This window comes from Hyposmocoma kahamanoa, unplaced genomic scaffold (assembly GCF_003589595.1).
Source record: "Hyposmocoma kahamanoa isolate Upper Pololo Valley unplaced genomic scaffold, ASM358959v1 76, whole genome shotgun sequence".
In the NCBI taxonomy this organism is placed as follows: domain Eukaryota; kingdom Metazoa; phylum Arthropoda; class Insecta; order Lepidoptera; family Cosmopterigidae; genus Hyposmocoma; species Hyposmocoma kahamanoa.
Window position 1 is genome coordinate 3193994 of NW_020653900.1, and position 22302 is coordinate 3216295.

The window sequence follows — 22302 nt, forward strand, 5'->3', positions numbered from 1 at the left end:
ATAACATTTAAAAGAAACACAACGCAACATACAAAAAACAAATTTTTAGTAATCATGATGGGGAGAGTATTCTGTGAGATTGAGCGTATGTGCGCAATGGTTGTACGGGCGCAAATACGACCAATGTCAAAGAAAAGTCCGAAGACTACCCTGCCAGAACCTGCTCGGAGGCCAGAGACACCGCCTATTCAGGACAAAGAACCATCTCCATCTGTGGTCAATTTGTGTTCACGTCGTTCAAGTGCTCCGTCACAGCAGACAAAAAACCCACCGTCACAGCAGTCACCAAACCCAGCGGAATCATGTGCACAAGTCAGTGCAATGTCATTGGCGCCGAACCCAGCGGAATCATGTGCACAAGTCAGTGCAATGTCATTGGCGCCGGTTTTCTATCCACCGAGTAAGGTTCATTTTTATTTGGATGCTCCAATACTTCGGATGGTACACTCTAATAGAAATTTAAAAAAATATTTTAGTAAATTTGCAAGTCAAAGTCCCGTACCGAGATTTTCGTACGTAAGACCGTTTGGGATACTCCATGTACTCTACATGTACACAAAAAGTGTAAATTTTTGATATGGCCCCCACCATCATTGAACCTTCTTTTGGAGGAGATACATGCCAAATTCTGGGCTGGGCACTGGTCTGAACTTATGATAAGATTTAGGTTATAGTTAGGGCATGCAAACCGGTTACTCGGTTAACTGAAAAAATCCAGAAATCGTCCAATTTAAGAACCCGTATTTCAGCTCAGGAAAACCCGGGTAATTCGGGATTTTCGGTTTTGTCTTAAAACTATTAAAACGTGAATTCGTAACTCATAATATCATCGTACCGTGATTAATAATGATAAACGCTGACTAAATGCTAGGAAGTCGGGTACCTGACTAGTGCAGTGATAGCGTCCGCAAGATGGTACAGGTAACCTTTGGTTATGAAGGGGCGAGTATAGTGCGCGACTTTTAAAAATCCTTGTGGTTTGATGTTTTCCTTCCTAGGTAGTGCTGCTGTTTTAGCGACTTAGTCGCTAGATTCAGTGAGTTTTACTGCAATACAATATAAAATTTGGTATTAGCGAGAAGTAAATTTAGAGACAAAGCTGTTTTTGACCCGCAGGCTATTTTAGAAATAAAAACGTGACCTGTGTATGAAATTAAGCAATGGTTATATTCGTAAGTCCGATTTTCAGGCAACTGGAAACTGAAAAAGAAGATGTTTCATTGCTTGTCTCTAAATATTCATATTTATTTTACAATATTAGTATTGTTGACTTGTTTTATATTTTATTGGGAGAAGTTGATTAATCTCATTACAGATATGAATTCTATAAATAACAAAAATAATCTACAAAACATTTATTTGATGTTTTTTTCGGACACTCTTAAAGGTAGGTTAGTGGTGGTGGTAAAGGAAAAAAATCCTGAAAAACCGAACAACCAGGTTACCGAAAAAAAAATATATATATATAGTAATAGTCTGCTATGTGACCTAATGCGGGATGGCGTCTTCACACAAATTTCCATAGGTTGTCAACTTTCACAACAAGGTATCGTCAGAATAATTACATCATCAGCGAAAGGTATTGCTTTTAAACATTGATTGATCTTTTAATTAGAAGAATTTCATTTGGCTACCACTGCAATGATGGTACCACATATCACAAACTCTTTTTATCACAAACACAAACTTTTATTTTTCCGATATAACGTTTGTTGGAATTTTCATTACACCGAAAACCGAATTATAAACGAAGCCCTTGTTCTTTCAGGATATGTTGGATGTTTTTCGCAAAGACACGATAAGGTGCGGTTAGGTTAGGTTTAAAAGAAAAAAAAAATCCTCTCAAAATTATTTTCGAGGTTAAGAAAAATCGAGCAAACATTATTTCTGGAAAATCTCATTTCGGACTACTAATAAGTAACCCACCGCAATACATTAATAGTTATATCAGAATTATATAAAAAAATCTTTTTCAGATAATCCACAAAGCGATCCCCCGACTCCCCAAGGATATTATACCTCTTATTGCTCTCCTCATTTAGGCAGATACCCACTAGGAGCATGTTCCAATTGGTATTGTGTCTATTGCCGTCGACCACGCTGTCCTCAACAGAGTTCAAGTTGCTACTGCAGCACAACCAATAGATCACCGCCTTTCAACATGACTGGACCACCACCCTGCTGTATATCGTCCTGCTACAATGCTTACCCTAGTTATGGAAATGCCCTTTGTCATGGAGCATCCCCTTATTATGGTAGCCAATATCCCAATCCTTGTAGCCAATCTAATATTGTAGACAAGATTCCACAAGAAGTTATACCACAAGAACATGTTCCTCTAACGAGTAAGAACGAGATGCAGAGACAGGAACTTTTTGGAAAAGGAATGCATGTTGTTTGAATACTTAACATCCTCAATGCGTACAAGCTACTGTCAGAAAGTCACTAACGTTTAATCCTTACAATGAAAACAGAGCAAGAAACTACAAAATGCGAGCCCTTACAGTGTAGTAGTAGGGAAATTGCATCAACATTTTATTAACAAAACGTGATGGCTTATTGTCCCCATGTCCTTTTCAATTTGATGTAGTAAACCAAGAGACTATAGAAAAAGCCTGGGCGTCTTTAAGGCTCTTTGGCCATTCATGGCACTTCAAGAGCACTCGAATGGCTTCTAACCACGATTTCGACTACATGGACTCGCTGTCATCAAGTAATGACTCAGCTAAGGATGGTGCTTGTTCCCTTCGTGGCTTCAAGAATCTTATACATCGATATTTCACTATATAACGCGCACCGCTGTCAGCACCTATCAATTGAAAGTCAGCTATCGTACCAAATCCATAAGAACTTCAATGGTAAGTGTATTATTTACATAACAGAAATAGGACCTAAATATGCTTAATGTTGTCATAAGCTTTGTCTGTTAAAAAAGTTTGATCACTATCTAAAGCTGGGTCTATATTAGAGACTTTTTAACCGATATTAAAAAAGGATTTTCAATTTAACCGTATTTTTTGTGTTTGCACGCAACATTTTTGTGAACTGATTTTTGATGACTTTTTTGTAGTAGTCTCATTGAAATTTGAAGAAAATAATTGGTGGATGTATCCGGTTTATTCGATTTCACCCACTTTCCGTAAACCGATTTAAATAAAACTTGGCAAACGATGTAATTCCAATAAAAAAAAGTTGTGATCTAGAACTGATTTGATGATGCAAATGGCATACAGATGAATGAAATTCCCCTACAGTGTACAGAAACTTGAAGTGTACTTCCATATCCGTTTCAGTTATAATTGAAGAGCCCGCGGTACCGAACAAAGTGGATAAGCAAACAAATGGGGAAAAAAGTACCTGTAGTTTTTTCTGTCAACAGAATTGTACAACAGAACTAGTGGGAACAATGGAAAGTTTTAAGGTTGTTTTTTTTATAAAGTTTTACGTTTTACGGACGGGATGAGTAAGTCGTGCGCCTGATGGCGGACACGCCTGTCTGTAGCAATTGCAATGCCACTAAGATCCGTGCATCGCTGCTTAAAATCGCGCGCATGTGTAAAGGTAGACGATTAACGACTGCATCGCTACTGCATCGATGCTAAAAGTCGCCATGTGTTATTTTTATTAAAAATAAGTGCGCATTTGACCTCTATCTCACCTGATGGAAAGTGATTATGTGGTCGACGATGTAGCATGCTCACCTAAATAATCCTATTCACTCTCGCCTTGAAAAGGTTCAAGTTATAGCGTTCGGGGAATACGTCCGCAGGCAGGGAATTCCACTCTCTAACCGCTCGCCATATTAATGTGGAAGCGCAACGCTTAGTGCGAATCCTGGGAATATCCACAACATAGGGGTGGAAACCCAGCCCACGTCTAGTCCCCCGTTGATGGAAAGGGGAAAGTGAAAACGAATTACGCAATTCCATCGCACACTCTCCGTGACATATCCTGTAGAATACCGACAAGCTGGTTATAGCGATAAGGTGTAACCATTTTAAGAATTTGATAGATATCTATTATAGTCTACTTATGTACGCGTAAAAATATTACGCATCTCAGTACTCTGCATCTGTGCGACACTCAACAGTTTTGCTATAATCAATTACCGCATATTTATTTTTCACAGTATACTTAACGGTTGCTACAACCGGCGACTGTGATAATCCATTAAGACAGAAAAGGGATACACTGCTATTGATTCACCTATCACTATCCCTTGCGCCGGCGGCGGCAGATTGCGAGGAAGGGTAAAGCGCAGGCCACACCGCGAACTAAGCGCAGCTAACTAAACTAAGACAACGATCCCGCTAGCTATGTAAAATATGTCACTCTTCTGCTGCCTTTCAACCGCTCACGCATCCATAGTGACTACTTACATCGTATTTTCTTAGTTTAGCTTTGCATGCAACTAGGTGCACTAGGCTGAAAGGGTTGTAAACAACTAATGTGGCGTGACCAGAATTACGGCAATAAAATAGGATATTTCGGTCCATAATTTTCGGTAAATGTATTCCATACTTTAAAGGTAAATAAAGGCTGTAACAAGAAAAGGTATATAAAACACAGGTACAATACTATAAAACACTCCCTAACTTAATTACATACGAGTATGAATATAAAGTAAGGGCTGAGTTATACAGAATTACAGATTGGTAACATCAAAATTTGGTACATGATTTAGGTTACAGTTAACCTAGTAAAAGGATCAAAATTAGACGCAATTGAAAATTACAGCCGAACTGCTCGCTACCGCGATTGAGCAGGCAGTAACGACGGAACGAAACAAAAAGAGAATGGCAAAGCAAATAAATTAAAGAACTTACTTTATTGTGTCATTTGGATTGACAAAAGTGTTACATTAAATTAAATAAAACAATGACTAATTTAATTAATTATTAGATAAATAAGCAAAAAATTGTGCTTTCTCAGACTCATATTAATTACATTATAATTTACAATATTTTTTCTTAATTTTTCGTCCTATGTTTTTTTTTAATACGTCTTCCTGTTTTTAGGTATTCGGTATTCCGAATAAGCCGAATACCGAATAGTAACGGAATATTCGTTGCAGCTTTAGTTTCAAACTACCAAAATCACGTGACCTGCAGCTACCACACGTATTGCGTGATAGTAACGCAGATTTGAATGTGTCGCGTTCATTGGCGGCGGCAGACATTGGCGGATGTTGTTTGAAGAACCCGATTTTAATTGCATCTAATTGGGACACATGGTGTATATGCGTGACAATGCATGGTACATTAGTCACGCAACAGTAACCACGTCCACCAATTAAAATAAAATGTATCGGTCAATAACGCGACGCGGTAAATGTCACAATTGTTATATATTATTTATCGCACCAAAAATATACATCAGAAAAATCAGAAAAAAGGTGAGCAAAGGTGGACTTATCTCTAAAAGAGATCTCTTCCAGCCCACCTAACCGCTTATGACAACAAAGCTCATAAGCGGGCAACACTATGAAAGTAAAAAGGAAGGAGAAAAATAATAAACTTAGCATGTAAATAGAAAATAAAAAATACCAACACTTATACATAAGTATTACGTGAGGTGCACTATAAACAATACTATAAATGGTCAGAAATGAATTTATTGTTTCTCAAAATATTCTCCGTCAGTGTTGAATAATATATTCCATAAAAAAGGTAATAATAACTACCCACAAACAAACTAGGACATCTGTCTCGCAATAGTATAGGTAGAATTAGTACATACCTCTTATTCCCACGTTCGCGTTCATGGCATACCAATATCATCCTCCCCGTAAATGCTTAGACGCATTAAATTAACTAGGTCGTAATAATCATACGAACTACGTGAATCAAATTATGTATATATTGGTAAAATTTTATAACTCCCATATTTAAGAGTCGATACTATCTCAGCTCGAATTCAAAGTTTTCCCGTACTGAATCGGATCGCAAACTGTATTGCGCAGGTGCGGCAGGCACATTGGCTTTATTTCAAAAATTATTTTTTTACAAACGAAGTTAATGCTATTTGAAAAATGTATACCTTGGACTATAAGTGTTCTATTTAGTTCAGTTGATATAAAAAAATCATTGGTACATGTAAAGTACTTACTAAATACAGCGGTTTTCTTGTAAAATGTCGAGGTAAGTTTGTGTTTTCTTTCTATCGTGAAAATTTTTAGGTATCGTGTTTTCGCACCGTATACTAATCAGTGCATATATATCCTCAATTTTACAATATATTTTTTCCACTGTGATTGATTCAACATTTTCATTCTTATGCGGACTCATCCAAAGCCATTTGAGGTTGTGTCGACACTTAAAGAAGCAGTAGAGCTCCTTGTGAAAGAGTTCTTCGGACGGACTTCCCTCGCCTTATCTTTTTCTGTTGTCAGGTAGTAATATGAGCGTTACTACGTTCTGGTTTTAAAGGGTAAAGGTGTTGTTGAAATTATAGGCACATGGGACTTTTCGACTTATGTCTCAGGGTATCGGGTGCAGTGGGGGAGCTCCTCAGATCTTTGTGATTGAAAACTCTGAGTGGCACTGCAACTGTTATGGACATGCGCGTCCCTTCCACCAAGGGCACAACTTATTCGTCCCATTACTCGGTATCAAAAAAATATTGAAGCGTAAAAAGGTATCGGCTAATTTTGGTAGAATCTTTAATTACTCTCAACTAAAAAGAAAACATTTTGCGGATGTGGCGTTATTACACTGGGAGTGTGATTTTTTTTTAACAAATAATGATGTTTGTTTCAGTTCTGTTAACATTGGAGGAAAATGAAACTCTTGCCATGTGACATGTTAACTGGAACAAAGAGCTATATAATTCTTTTAAATCACAACTTATGGTGCTCATCGAAGCGACCGAAGGAACATTTTACAAGCGGTAAAGGAAATAGAAATGTCCATTTGACGCTTGAACTTCACATTTGCATGTTTTACACCTGGAAAGACGCGCGAAAGCTCGCACAAGCCGCAAAATACACGCGTATGGATCAGGTTAGAGTCGCATGTGCAAGGCTGCCTCAGAAGGCGTGCTTGAAGATGCGTAAGGACATTCAAAAAAGTGTGTGAAGCTTCTTTGCCGTGCTATGGTCAGTATCGATCGCTCCATTACGCTCTGTCGATTTTAAATCTTATGGTAGATAACTTACAATAACAACAACAACAACGTCTATGGAACCTGCTGATAAAGATCATTTTTGTAACATTTGTAATGTCAGCATAAAAGTGATCTGAACGGTGAAAGTATCTACACACCCTACAGGTCTTATCTCGTATGTCCAGAATACTAAAAATATTTGCAGATTCGACTTAGTATTTAAAACGCTACACTTAAATATGAACTTTAAAACAACGGGATATTCGACAATTAACGAAAATTAAATGCTTTTTATTACCGTTAATGCGTATATACACAAATTCGCATAAATTGATGGTCAATTGTAAAAATACATGGGAAGTTCGTTGAAAAAATAAATTGCTAATAAGCACGAAACAGCAAATTGTTTACGGCGGTTGTAATTTTAATGGTGGCATGCTGCAATTATTGTTTTGTTGAAAATTGACGGAGACTCCCCTCACCACCGACTTTAACTTTGGTGTTAGTTGAATTATCGAAAAACGAATTTCATTTTCAGCATATTGATGTGAGTTGACTAAAACAATACAATTTTAGTCAAATATCCTATTGAAAAACCACCTTGAATTAATTTTGTCACATGGCATTTTGAGCATTCTAAACGCGATGAAGTTGACTTTAATGTGTACATTTGGATCATTTGACCTTGGAGATGATTTTAACGACGACTGTACTCTATATTCGTTACATTAATATGTTTTGGAATCAAAATATTTTTATCTCGAATAAAGTAATGGATTATGTGATGAATTTTTATTTCGTTTCCCAAAATAGCTTACGTAGATTGACAGATGGAATAGGACCCCTAATTAATGACGCTGGCCTAAGGGAGGTGGAGCAAAGAATCGTTAAGACACTTGTGGTTTGATTATAATAAAACCTGAGCTCCTCAGAAAAAGACCAAGTAGGACTAAATGAATCCACCAGGGGATCGTAGCAGGGGATTGAAATGGACGGACGGTAGTAGGGTAGTTTTAGTAGCACTAGAGCTCCTTGTGAAAGAGTTCGTCCAGAAAAGTACTGCCACCTTATCTATTTCAGCCACCAAACAGTAATGTCAGGATTACTGTGTTCCGGTTTTGAAGGGTAAGGGTGCTGAGCCACATGAGACTTTCCAACTTATATCTCAGGGTGACGGCAGTGCCCCTCAGTCTTTTGCGATGTAAAACTCAGAGTGGTATTGCATCTGTTACGGACAGGCGTGTAGCTTACCACCAGGCTAACGACCTGTTCGTCCCGTCGCTTGATATTATAAAAAAAAGGACCTTAGTATGAATGTGACCTTGTGAGTAGGCTATTTTTTCCATAGTGTCATAAGGAAAGTACTATCTTCCTGTCACTCTTATGCAGTTTCAAATGTACGTCTGTACTAAAGATATATTTAAATATATTATTAAAACTACACTTTCATTCAAGGATTCCTAAATCTTCCCTAAATTACAATTGACTCGATATACTAATTTATACGCTCCCGGACACAATTCGAGCCACCTCATATTTTCAGTATTAAATGCCCTAAGTTTTAAGCTATCCTACGCAATTTTGAAACTAGTAAATTAAAAGTCTTTTTCATGAAAAACCGGGGGAAACCTTTTTCTTCGATGATAACTATTTTTGTATTCTAACCACTTAAGACAAAAATGCGAGGTAGTGTTCGGGAGTATATTTAGACTTCCCTAAGTTTATTTGTACAATAATTTCATCTTGATCATAGATAATCAAGATTACTGGCGTAATAATGACTCTCCCTCATCCTTAGACAAGTCTGATCATAGATTTAGTATTATATACTTAGTTTGACCATCAATCTGACCAACGGAAAACAGCGGCTTTTCATCTTTTTTTTTTTTTCGATCCTCTAAGCGTTTCATTTGCGTATAGTTTTTGTTTTTTTTTGTATTTATTTTTCAATTGTGGAAAAGGCAAAGGCACTAATGCACCATACGGCCAAGTCTCGCCCGTTTATTTTTTACTTTGACGTTGGCACTAAGTAGTGAAATGCCATTAAAAAAACAAAAGTCAATTTGACACTAGACGAAAAAATGAAGCGTAGATAGAAATAGAAAACAATAAAAATAGTGAGACTTTCTAAAATTTACAAAATGAAATTAATAAAATGCTTAAGAACCAAATAACTAGCGAATTATACTAAACCTAGTCATTTAATTCTAATCATTAAAGATGTAAATAATATTTCAATGTACCTTGTACTCTAGTTGAAAATATAAATTACAAAGAAACAGCACAGTTATTATGTTCAGAAAAAATGCACTATCAATAGTAAAAAGATTATTAAGCAGGCATGCAATTAATATAAAAACAAGCACATACACAAAAGATCATGCGGGAAAGAATGCAAGTGACCTTATTTGCCCAATTTGCAAGCAGGCAGTGAATAGTAAGTACCTTACATTTTATCCAGGGTCGAGAAACCAAAACGAACCCAGATCTAGCTAACAAGGGAACCTAGGCTAGCAAGGCAAAGAGCGACTTACGCGAAAACGACATAAAGCGAGAGATTTCAGATCTCAGATCAGTCAGTCAGTGTACAGGGTTGTCACAAACCGTTGTCGCATTGGAAAGCGCTATTCGTCTCACGCGCCTTTCATTATTATTTCGCGGACTATAAGTCCGCGAGTTCGTCTACGTAAAATGAATACTTCGAGTCCCTTACTTGTGGAATCATATTGGTTCTGCATACAAACTTTCATCACCTGTTTCATTTCCTTTAAGAGATGGTTTTTACCGACTTCAAAAAAGGAGGAGGTTCTTAATTCGTCTGTATTTTTTTATGTATGTTATGCGATAACTCGGCATTTGTGAACCGATTTAGATGATTGTTGGATATAGGGTACCTCAGCATTGTACCTATGTATTTAAATTTGAAGAAAATATTCCAGCAGTAAGGGTGGCAAGTTTTACTGGTTCAGGTAACCAATAAAACTTGGCAAATAGATGTAATTCCAGGAACTTTTGAGGTCAGTTTTTTTTATAAAAAAGTTATAATTATTGTGACACAAAGTAGCCTATGTCGTTTTTCTAGGTCCCATCTATCTGTGTATCAACATTCATCAAAATTGGTTCAGCGATTTAGGCGTAAAAACGTAACAGAGAGTTTACTTTCGCATTTTTGATGTTAGTTTAGATTACGTTCCATCAATAAATACATCCAAATACCATCAGGCTCCAAGTGTTCAAGATCTTTTTTCAAGATGCAGTCGGTTTCTTCCTCATTGATGTATAATTATATTTCATTATACGACACTTAACGATTCTATATTTGCAGCACATCCATGTGGCTCACCGTGTTATCCTATATACCATTGCCTTCCTCCATGCAACGTAAGTATTGGTTAGAAATTTTTAAAAATGTGATGTAACTAAGAAAACGATTTAGTAGTAGTTTTTATAATAATGTTATAAAATGTGAACAAATAACAGAAACAAACGATTCCAACAAGTCAATACGGCTAGCGTTACAGAGCGCTATTTGGGATCTCTATGCGAGATATTTTTTTATAATATCAAGTGACGGGACGAACAAGTCGTGCGCCTGACCATAACCGTTGCAGTGCCACTCAGAGCTTTAAATCGCAAAGATCTGACGGGCATCGCCACTGCGCCTGTCACCCTGAGACATAAGTTGACAAGTTCCATGTGCCTGTAATTTCACCAGCACCCTTACCCTTCAAAACCGGAACACACTAATGCTGACATTACTGCGTGGTGGCAGAAATAGGTAAGGTGGCAATATTTTCCTGGACGAACTCTTTCACAAGGAGCTCTAATGCTATTAAATGATTGTGTGTGTGAATCTTGCGCCATAGGTCGTTCTCGCGTCATGGTCTATGTAGTCGATTTGCTTCTGGTGTATATAGGTAATTTGCTCGTGAGAAGACTTATAAAAGAAAAGGACTTATTATAGAAGGGAAAGATTCTTAATGAATAAATTTTTACATCTATATTTATGAAAGTTAAAATGTAGTCAAGGAAAATATATTAATAAAATCATAGATAGATAGATAGATAGAAAATTCTTTATTGTAAGCACCACATACATAGAGAGATTACAGGACAAAAATTAAACACATTAGCAGCGTAACAATTGGCGGTCTTATCGCTTACTGCGATGTCTGGGATGGAGAGAGACTAAACATGAATAAAAGCGGGGGGTGCTACTTATAAATATTTACACATACATATAGACATTATTACACAACACATTATACTTATAAATATACATACATATATATGACAATACGTGTGGCACTATAAGTTTCCGGAATGAATAAGAAAAAAATATTAGAAATGGTCAAAATATTCTCCGTTAGCGTTAATGTACTTTTTCATACGAATGAACCAATTTTGAAAACATTTATTTATGCCACTCCTCCGTGACAGTCTCGGAAACATATTTTTCACATTTTTCGACAGCCTCTTCAGGTGATGAAAATCGTGGACCGCGGAACTGGTTCTTAATTTTTGGAATTAAATAAAAGTCACAAGGTCAGGCCAGGTCGGGATTGTACGCGGGATGGCTCATAAGGTCAAGCGTCGGTCAAGCTCATGAGAACTGGCATTACCGTGGTGCAAGATGATATGGCGTTTACGGTTATTTTTACGGAGTTTGTTAATAACTTCCGGCAAACAAATGGTCGTATACCAATCACTATTCACGGTACAACGATTTTACAAAGCAACAGTAGCCACGTGTCCAGTTTTATTAAAAAAAGAAGCAATCATCCGCTTAGAGGCATTTGACACGCGCGCCACTTTGGTTGGTTTCGTCTCATCTCGAAAGACCCATACGCTCGATTGTTGCTTTGTTTTTGGATCGTAACTATAAATCCATGTTTCGTCACCTGTTACTATATCCCACACCAAATTTGATGCCAGTTGAATCTGGTAAACATGACATTGCACCAAGAGACGCGATCCGTTTTTTGAGCCTCAGTCAAATTGTGTGGGATCCACCAAGAGCACAGCTTTTTCACACCCAAATGTTTGTGTACATAGGGCGCACTATAAGTTTCCGGAACTGGCCATTTTTTTTTTTTTTTTTTATACCTGACAGGCAAATGACTCCACTCCACCTGTTATGGCCATCTACATAAACAATATTTAAAAAAGTAATTACAACATTTGAAAATGGAGCTCTTTGGCTGTAGAATACAGTTTGTTTCATCTGACTGTCGCTTGTTTTTACATTGTGGCGTCATTTTAGAAATTGGTTGCCTAGATCACCATGGATTTAACTCGTGAAAATTTTCGTAGTATGATTGTCTACGACTTTAAGTGTAATTTAACAGCTCAGCGGTGCTTCGCTCGGCTTCAAACTGCTTTTGGCGATGAAGCACCATACAAGACGACTATTTATAGCTGCTTTGCAAAATTCAAACGCGGTCGTGTGAATCTCAGTGACGAATTTCGTGATGGTCGCCCGCCCACTGCTGTGAACAACAAAAACATCGATGTGCTGCGCCGTACGATCAAAACAGACAGGCATCTGACATACCATAAGATTCGGGCATCTTTAGGCTGAGGCATGATTACAATCAATACTACGTGAGGCGCACTATACACATGCCTGTCTGTTTTGATCATACGGCGCACCACATTGATGTTTTTGTTGTTTTTGTTTCGTTTGAAGTCGAGCAATGCTCCGCTGAGCTGTTAAATTACACTCAAAGTCGTAGAAAATAATACTACGAAAATTTTCACGATGATGTACTAACCAACTTTTAAAATGGCGCCACAATGTAAAAACAAGTGACAGTCAGATAAAACAAACTGTATTCTACAGCCAAAGAGTTCCATTTTCAAATGTTGTAATTACTTTTTAAATATTGTTATGTACATAAGTGGCCCGTTCCGGAAACTTATAGTGCGTCCTATGTATTATATATACATATATACGATATAATATAATAACATACAACTACATAATATATTCCTACACACACAATACTTACAATATATGTTTTGAAAGAAGGATAAGCAGCCTAGCAACAGTATGTTGCTAATTGTAAATGGTAGAATTTCTTTACTTGGTTTTTACATGTTTAACGATTATAGATAGGCAATTATGAAAAACTACACTCGATGGCATACACTATAACGCTGGTCAACGTAGTGAAAAGATTGTGAGATAAGGCATTCACCGATTGTTGCCCAAGTTGCATTAGACGTATAGGAAAGGTAGTGCGTCGTGCGGGACGGCTTTTTTCGTGCACCCCACATACAATAAACTCATTTAAGACCAGGAGGCCTAATATGAACTCTTATTTTCACGCAGTTTACGCCTTAAAGTAAATTGCCTTTTAATTTCATATTATGAACTGGTAATACTAGCCAGTCAGCGGTCACGTGACAATAGGCAGTCTTCTTCCCGAAGTTTGGTTGGCAATATCGTATTACAGACGTCATTTTGACATTTTGTTCACGTTTGATCTGTCAAAAAGTAACAGCAATAAACCGTTCAGTGATAATAACGGCAATGATATTATGCTTGTAAACAATAGATGCGCAATCTGCGCCTCCAAACGGCCCCACGGCACTGTTGTCCACAGGCAACAATGACATCAGTCACCATCTTGAATTCGAGTGAGTACAGCGTCACCGAGACGTGACAAAAAAGTATCAAAAACGGAGAAATATGTAATTAAAATTTGCAATTCTCGGTTCGAAAATGATCATAAAACTACTGAGGTTACTTTCCACAGGTAAGTTTGATTTTGTTTGTTTAAATTGTCGTAAATAAAAATAAAAATGAAATAAATTTATTTTAAACATCAATGTTGCCAGTAAATCAATTTTCATTTGCCCATAATAATGGGAGTTAACCCTTTTGAAAAGTGATTCTACTTCAAGTTTATTCGTTGTAATGTTTTAACGTAAAGTGTAACTGTAATAGGTACAATTAATACGTAATACCATTAAAAAGAATATTTTGTTTGTTTCCCAGAATACCTAAAGATCGAACGCGCAGGACGGAGTGGATAAAAATTATACGACTTTTGCGAAAAGATACTTTGAGTAACATAACACAAGGCAATTGTAAAACAAGCTAATGATGCACAGTGGTGTTTAATAATTTGTAATAACCTATAGTTAAATGTTGGTGTATCAAGTAATTTGTAACACCTACCCCTTTATAAAATTGTTTTCGTTAAATAGAAACAGAAACTTTGTCGGAAGACAGTCTTTTTATCACCATTATCCAATAAATAAAATATACTAGAAAAACAATGAATTCCATAGATTAGAAATTCAACTCTTCATATTTACAATTTACTTGAAAGAACTATGAATTCCAAGCGTCGACCCCTAAGTTATATTTTCAAGTATATTTCACTCACTCGTTCATTCCGTTTCTGATTACTATCTATGTCCATTGTCTCTTTCCACCAGTGAGGCTACGATAAATTAGGGAAAAATATTTTTCTAAACCTGTAACACTGGTCGTATCCCTTAATGCTCTATGAGTATAACCTACCAATAAACGGACGTCGAGTTCGCGCTAAATAGTGTCCGCACCTGTAGGGCGTTAAAATCGCATACAGAGCGTCAATCGCGCAACAGTCTTCGTTTGTTCGACTGACAGCGTGGTTGTCAATCATGCAGTACCAATAATAACAACTTTAAAAAAATTACTGCAGTATAGTGTAAAACCAGGATTTTGTATCATATTTTCACTAAACAAATATATTGTGTTATCATAGTTCTCATTCAAAAGTGTTATTTTGTACAGTTTTATAGTATTTAATTTATATATAAATGAATCGTAAATATAAATGACAAAAGCACAAAAAATAATCAAATAGCTAACTGTCCTTTTTCTACACTGCATGCGCATAAGATGGAAAAAGACCCATTACGTCAGTTTCAAGAAGCTTATATAAACTTCTTGGTCATTTTCAATTGTTCGAACCACAAGCGATTGAAATGTTTAAAACAAAGAAACTATACATTCGGTTTGATTTTAATCTTATTTTTAAAATGATTTTTTTATTAAACGTTAGCAATAACTAACAAAATATTGTTGTACTCGTTTTACGGCTTGAGATTACCTATCGGAAGTCAGAAAATACATTTGCCCGAAATAACATTAGCTCGAATTTTCATAATGTCAAATATATTTTTTTAGGAAGATTACATAACAAAAGCTAATTTTGGCTTTGTGAAAAACATCAAAATTACGCGTAACGGTTTTATTATAAATTAGTTTTCAAAATTATATTTGAGTTTACGTTTAGTTGGAATATCGGTACATTTCTTATAATACACGCTTATTTTTACATTTTTAGTAATATTTGTAGGTATGTATCTGCCCAACTTTTTATTATAATCCTTAAGTGAATTTGTACAAAATTCGACATAATAATATATATAAAAATTTAATATATATAATTAATTTTCAGTCGAAGCTAAATATGGTGCATTTTGTTAAGTTTCCAGTAGAAGTTGAATATGGTGTTTTTGGGCCCTTAAATTGTTGCAAGCAAAATTAGGCAGTGCTGCAATGACGTTACAATTTAATTAAATGTTTTAGCTTTTTATTTTTCATTACATATTACTACGTTTGTATAGGTTAACTACGGACATTTTTTTCGTGGTTTTTGTATTAGACCCGATGTCCATTTATTGGTAGGTCAATGACTATGACTATTTCATTTTGACATAATAAGTTTGACATTAGAAAAAACGAGACAAATATATTTTTCTTTGAAATTTCAATCAGTTTCAAAGCTAGTCTTTAAATTGGCAAAGTGGTCCCACATTATAAACAACTGTTTGTAGGACATTGCGTCTCTAGTATTATTTATGCTCACTGGTTTACGGTGTCTTGGTGTAGCTGTTATTGAATTGTTTTGTGCGTAATTGTATAATAATTATTATAATTTTGAGTTTATATATTTTTAGGCAATCGTTTCATCATGTGTGATAAATACGAATGTTCGAGTATCTCGAAAGTGACGCTTCACACGAAATAATATGGAAAAAATCCAAAGAAGACAACTGCGAAATTGTAGTGATCCGTTTGAAATGGATGCACAGCAATTTATGAAAATATACCGGCTTAGCAGAGATATGGTCCACAATATTTGCGATGTCCTTAAACTGCACATGTCGAGGCCCACAAAATCCACCGATTTATTGGTTGAGGCTAAGCTTATTTTTCAAAAAAGTCAAATATAATTTCTTACAATTTAATTTAAAGTCATTCTTAAAATAATAGAGACATGTTTTCAACAAACTAGAAAGTAAAAATTTACCCGCGGAATTTCGTCCACGTTTGACGTCGTTCGGAAACTTAATTTGCGCTTGTCTCTTATTTACAAAAATTAAAATATAGTGTATTGATTTTCTTATAGAGTGTCTTTATTATTATTATTATATAGTGCCTTTATTTATTTTCGTAGATGAATAATACGTATCTATTATTTTTGTCTTAAACTAAATCACAAAATAGAATACCGTAATTTACCGGTATTTATCCATGTTTTTGAACGTTACACTAAAAAGCACGAGCTAGTCAAGTCCGAGTCATAGACAAAATAATCAGCGAGAAGTCGGCGAAAAATATGTGTGTCGTAATACGAATTTTATCCAGTCAGTTTTTGGGCGTAAAAAGAATTGCCTGGAACTTGCATGGTTTTTTAAAAGTTCTTAATAAGCCCTCAGGTGTTATTTATCTTCATTTGACAATGCGTATAGTGACAAAAATTCGAGACGAGGATCGAAATTTGTATGGCCATATTTCAATTATCTCCTAGCGTATCTTCAGTGGAAATGGTCTGAACCGACGAGAGAAGAATATTTGTTGGTGTAATGTTTAACTATGTTATTGCCAACATAGAGTTATTAACTCTGCAACAGAAACACGATTCTCGAGACAGTGCGAGCTCGCTATTAATATCAACAGTGGTTGCGGGGTATGTAAGACTAAAAAAAAAAGAAATTCTGTTATTATTTAGCAGATCAATCTATAGATAGATTATCTGCAATGATTTACTTTAGTCGATTTTTTGAAACTTTATCAAGCATGTAATTTATTTTATTTGTATATGTCAATATTTTAATTTTATTAACCTCTGCACAAGCTCGCGATGTTTATTAAAATCAATCGATAGCTAATATAATAGTTTTGATAAAAATAGTCCGGCAAGATTTAATTAAATTCTCGTCTCGCCTCTTCTCGTCTCACCACGCCAGTGGAAAAGCACCATTAGCATATCAAACGTACGCTTACTATGATATTTAATGCATGGAACGGTAAATTTGGGCATTGTTTGTAGAAAGCCAAGAAATGCAAGGAATGATATATACTGATATGGTAACGTGTAATATAGATAATATATTATATTAGATATTGCTTTAATTCAGCAATGACATCTGGTTATCAAAAAGGCAGCATCAAAAGCTGAAGTCTATAACCTCGCGCTTATTGATGTATTTCTTTCATAAATGTTATCCCTAAAAGAAACAAAATAGAATGCTGCTAAGTAGCGATAGTTCCGTGGCGATTTTTAAATTTATAAATGACATATGCTGTAGTAGAACAAAACGTATCGATTTAAGAATTTATTTGCACGAATACAGTTAGTTGCATCATATACAACTTCAGTATCCTGAATCAGAGATTATGGTAGTCGATCTTCTAGCAGTGTTCTTTGTCAATAGTTCAGCCATTTAATAATTTTGTTGGTCTTAATACAGTTGTCTAATTTATTAATGTTACAGCCGGATATACGATGGTCAAAGTTTCCTCTTCCACCACCACCATTGCCGCCGTTTTCTTCACCTCCGCCACCCAATTTGCCCACATATGATCAAATATGCAAGGCATCTTCAGCTTTAAGGGGTCACACAAACAATTGTAATCCTATTACAACCTCACTGCAATCTGAACCAAATACACCTTGTGGATACAATATTTCGACGAATTATGAGCGCCCAACGTCGAAGGATTGTAATCAATCCGATTGTGAGTGCCAAACGGCAATTACTTCAATTCCAAATGACCCAGTTTGTCAGCATTACCAGAATATTTATTCGTCGGATTGTGATTCTCCAGATGTAACTACATCCAAGGGAACTCCGGTTGGAGAAATTTCTAGAAATCTATGTGAGTTGTTAAAAATTAATACTGTGCCCACATGCGAGTGTCAAGAAGTCACACAAAGCCCAAAAGCTACGAGGAGACCTTTTACTCGTCCAGGTTTACCAAAAGATAATAATATGCATCCAAACTCCAAAGACTATAACGTTTCTCCTCCGTACATAAGCTCAGAGGGCTCCTCCATCTTAATTTTTTTAAGATGTAAGGCTGATAACGATGTAGAAGCGTACACACAGGAGTTGTGTCAGTTATCATCTTCAAAAACTCCTTCTACGCCGTCGGGAGATTGCTCTACCTCAAGAAAGAGAGACGATCAGATTACACCTTCTGAGCAAATTTATTCTTCTAGTCCAACCGCTGAGTTTGCATCAAAACCGAAAAGTGGGAGACTTTCATCCCAAATCGATCTACGTGTATCATTAGTTACTCCAGAAAGAAAATGTTATTTTTTTGATATATGTAAACATTTAACAAGTACTACTATACCATCACAAGAAGACGTTCAAAAGATAATGACCGAAAAAAACAATAGATACAAAAGCATTTGTAAATCACAGTGCCATATAGAACCAACTAACAAAAATAGAATTCATTCAAAACTATCACTTGAAGAATATTGTAAAAAATGTACTACACGTACAACTAGTGATTCCTGTGAACATAGGCCACAACCATGGATTTCGCAACATTTTTTTGGTTTACAACCCAAGTATCAAAGCAATCCCACAGTTGCTAATACTTGCTGGTACACAAAAGAGCGCGAAGATTTTAATTCTCAAAACCCTTTGAAACTAGAACATTTTAAACCTCCGTTTGTTCCTGAGCTACCGGAACCACAAAATACATATAAAGACTGCACTTGTAACCAATATCTTTCAAGACCTGTATCACAATTTTCTTCTAAACCACCGTGTCCAACGAAAATTACACCGTGTCCAGATCCACTCAAACGATGCCCAACGATAAACTCATCTAATCCCAGATATAATCATCTTCCAATTTCTAAAGAAGATTTTTGCCAGTCTATACCTCGTTCTCAAAATTATTTACAGTTTCACAACAGAGAATCAAAATATGAACCTGGTATGGTGACTCCTCCACCGAGGAATTATAACTCTCCTGTCACAAATTGTGCAGAAACTAATATGACACCTAATAAGTCGTCGAAACCTTATAAGCGGTCTGTACAGGAAATGTTGCGACCACCCATGAATTCAGAATCTCAAACTCGCTTTAATATGCAAAAACAAATAGATGAAGCAAAAAAAAGCAAAGAGAGACAACATCGAGATTTTTGCTGTCCTGTAGAAAGAGGTCATAATCAAATTCCGTATAATCCATGCTGTCCTGTATACTATAAAGGAAACTATAAAACATTCAGGATGATTTTCATCTATCTGGGATTTCCGCTTATCCTTTTTCAGGTGAGTTGAAATGTAAACATATTTTATGGCTTAGCTATTGCCAAACTGCAATCGAACAGCATTTGAATGATACCATTAGCGCTGATAATATAACCCATATAGGTCACAACCAATCCTTATTTAATTTCTTGAACTTTAAGAACTACATTCCCGGACACATAATTGGAACCACCTTGCATTTTCAGTATTAAATGCTCTAATGTAAGCAATGTTTGATTGATCAAAAACTACATAATTAGGGGTTATTTTAATAATCCATGTTGAAAATTTTAATGTGTATACCCGAGGAAAACTTTTACTTCGATCATAAGAATGTTATTGCATTCTAGCCCTTTAAATAAAAATGCAAGGTGATTCAAATTATGTGTCAGGGTGTGAAGTTTTCATTGACAACTTTGCCTTGAAACGATTAACAAAAGCATCAGTTCAAGGACATAAAAACTAATATCTTCAATACATAAACGTATATCTTTGAATTACATTAAGATGTTCCCTTTTAAAGTTGTAAATTTGGGCTTACGATTCTTTACGTATGAGGGATAGATGTGTGTTGATGTTTCATGGCTAATACAACAATTGAATATTGAAGCTACTGTTTTCGAATCTGAAAACGGGTATTTTTGTTTTTTCAAACAAAACAACGTTTTGGGGTTTTCACAGGTCTCACGGTCACGGCTGACTCTGAATAAACAAATGTACACTACGATCAGTTTCTTAATCTCTCGGCAATCTTCGTGTATCTGCAGTCGTCGGATTTCTATCAGAAACCTTTTGCACTAGGCGTAGATCAGACGCATGCAATTGACTTGGAAGTATATAGAGGTAGCTACTACTCTTTATTTTGGTTATGTTTTTGTTAACTTACTTGGTACATTATTAAGGAGTAAATGTTATTATATAAAGGGAAATACTTTTACAGCCCTGTGTAACAAAACAACACTATTGTTGTTATGAATTCAAATTATTATAGATGATAAATCTAATCATTACTAGATATAGAAATGTATTGCGTTCGAAGTCCGAAGATTACCGAGAGAAATTAAGATAATAATTGTAGGTATACTGTATGCGAGGTTAGATAAAAAAAGCTCATTTCCAGTAGCAATGGCAAGTTATTGTTTATTATTTATTATAATAAAAATAAAACTGAGAGTGGTATATGCCAACCGCATAAGTTAGACCACGCACGCGACGCGACGTTACAGTGACGCGGGGATGACGACAAAGGGAATCGTGCGGGAAGCAGGGGGACAGGAAAATTGCTGATGCCCTCCCCCGCGTCCCGGTAGCGTCGCGTGCGTGTTATACGGTCGTAGTAGGTGATTACTTACGTATTATGGTTATCTGTTTTATTTTTGAGGATACAAACAGCTTGTATCACAACATAATAGAAATTATATTAAATAATTGTAAGCAAAAAGAGTTCCCTACTGATAAAAATACAATAGCAAAATACAGCATTGACAACACTAAACAAATAAACGACATTGTACACACACACATGACACACTATGGTTAGTAGCAACGTAACATTACGTAAATTAGATTACTTTAGTAATTAAAAAATGAATTAGATAATACCTTCTCAACGTACGCACAGTTTGTGTTAAACAAATCAAAATCGTAAAGAGCAGAAACTTTGTTAAAATTGTTTATGTTATTGCTCGTACGCCATATACGGAATTCGTTTATTCCGTTTGTAATTTTGTAAAGCGAGAAGTAAATGAATTAGTGTTACGTAAATGCTTAGCTGGAATGCTTAAGTGAATCTCAGACAGAAGCTCGGGGCAATTGACGATATTGGTTTATACGATATTATTTTACAGATGTACCGAATATACGCTAGTGGTGGTTTTAGTGACCACCATAAAGTTATGCCCTTTTGTGAGTACGAATATATGCGACGTCGGACCAAAAGGTTCCCATGGGGAGATGGTAACAATTCTTTATTCCATAACCCCGCAGTTAATTATTTACCCCAAGACTGCGAGGCCAACTGCAAGAGGAAAACGGAATGCATTTGCAAACAATCTGATTAGGACATTTGGTAGGTTATTATGAAAACAACGTTTTAAAATGTTGTTGTGTTTTAATCGTGACTGACGTATTGTATGGGATAAAATTAACAACTGAACGATTACGACTGTTGTTCTGTACAATGTCGTTTAGTATAATTTTACTCTCTTACATTATGATAATCAAGTTACGGATGACGCTTAATTGTCTCCCTATCGTAAAGAGAGCAGACGTGTTTAAAGCAAAAAAAAAACAACAAATTAATTTCTTCTCTTATCATATTAGATAGCTTACTAGAAACGAGTGCTATTGTTTAATGTCTCACATAGCTTTAGTCGATAATAGGCTTAAGCCAGCTCTATAAGCAACATTATTATCATAAATTCATTCGATAGAATAAGCAAAGATGATGTAGATTTTGCGTGTTCAATATTAGGATTATTATTTATATCATTGCCAAAATTACACGCAGAATTAACTTAAAATTAATTTATTTTATTGATTGAATCTCTATGACTGTGCCTCCATTTTGTTTGTTGGTGGTCATACTAGCATATCATACTGATATGATCAATAAGAATTATTTGTATTGGCGGT

At 35.8% G+C, this 22302-nt stretch overlaps 2 protein-coding genes across 5 annotated transcripts; both read left to right on the forward strand.

The window, feature by feature from the left end:
- Positions 1–7661, forward strand: LOC113232479 (pollen-specific leucine-rich repeat extensin-like protein 1). 4 transcript variants are annotated; one of them, XR_003310626.1, is made up of 5 exons: positions 140–400; positions 1977–2858; positions 3294–3421; positions 6759–7096; positions 7643–7661. XR_003310626.1 is itself a non-coding variant. In XM_026467221.1 (4 exons), the coding sequence occupies exons 1-2, from the start codon at positions 55–57 to the stop codon at positions 2399–2401; spliced, it is 771 nt and encodes a 256-aa protein (XP_026323006.1). In that variant the 5' UTR covers positions 27–54; the 3' UTR covers positions 2402–2858; positions 3294–3421; positions 6454–6487. The 4 variants fall into 4 exon arrangements, 1 of the variants encoding a protein (XP_026323006.1); XM_026467221.1 differs by lacking the exons at positions 6759–7096; positions 7643–7661 and adding an exon at positions 6454–6487 and having other exon boundaries at positions 27–400; XR_003310627.1 differs by lacking the exon at positions 3294–3421.
- A 1859-nt stretch (positions 7662–9520) lies between these two features.
- On the forward strand, positions 9521–21933 carry LOC113232509. The gene is made up of 4 exons (XM_026467260.1): positions 9521–9541; positions 10430–10485; positions 17887–19689; positions 21516–21933. The coding sequence occupies exons 3-4, from the start codon at positions 18385–18387 to the stop codon at positions 21726–21728; spliced, it is 1518 nt and encodes a 505-aa protein (XP_026323045.1). The 5' UTR covers positions 9521–9541; positions 10430–10485; positions 17887–18384; the 3' UTR covers positions 21729–21933.
- The last annotated feature ends 369 nt before the right edge of the window (positions 21934–22302 follow it).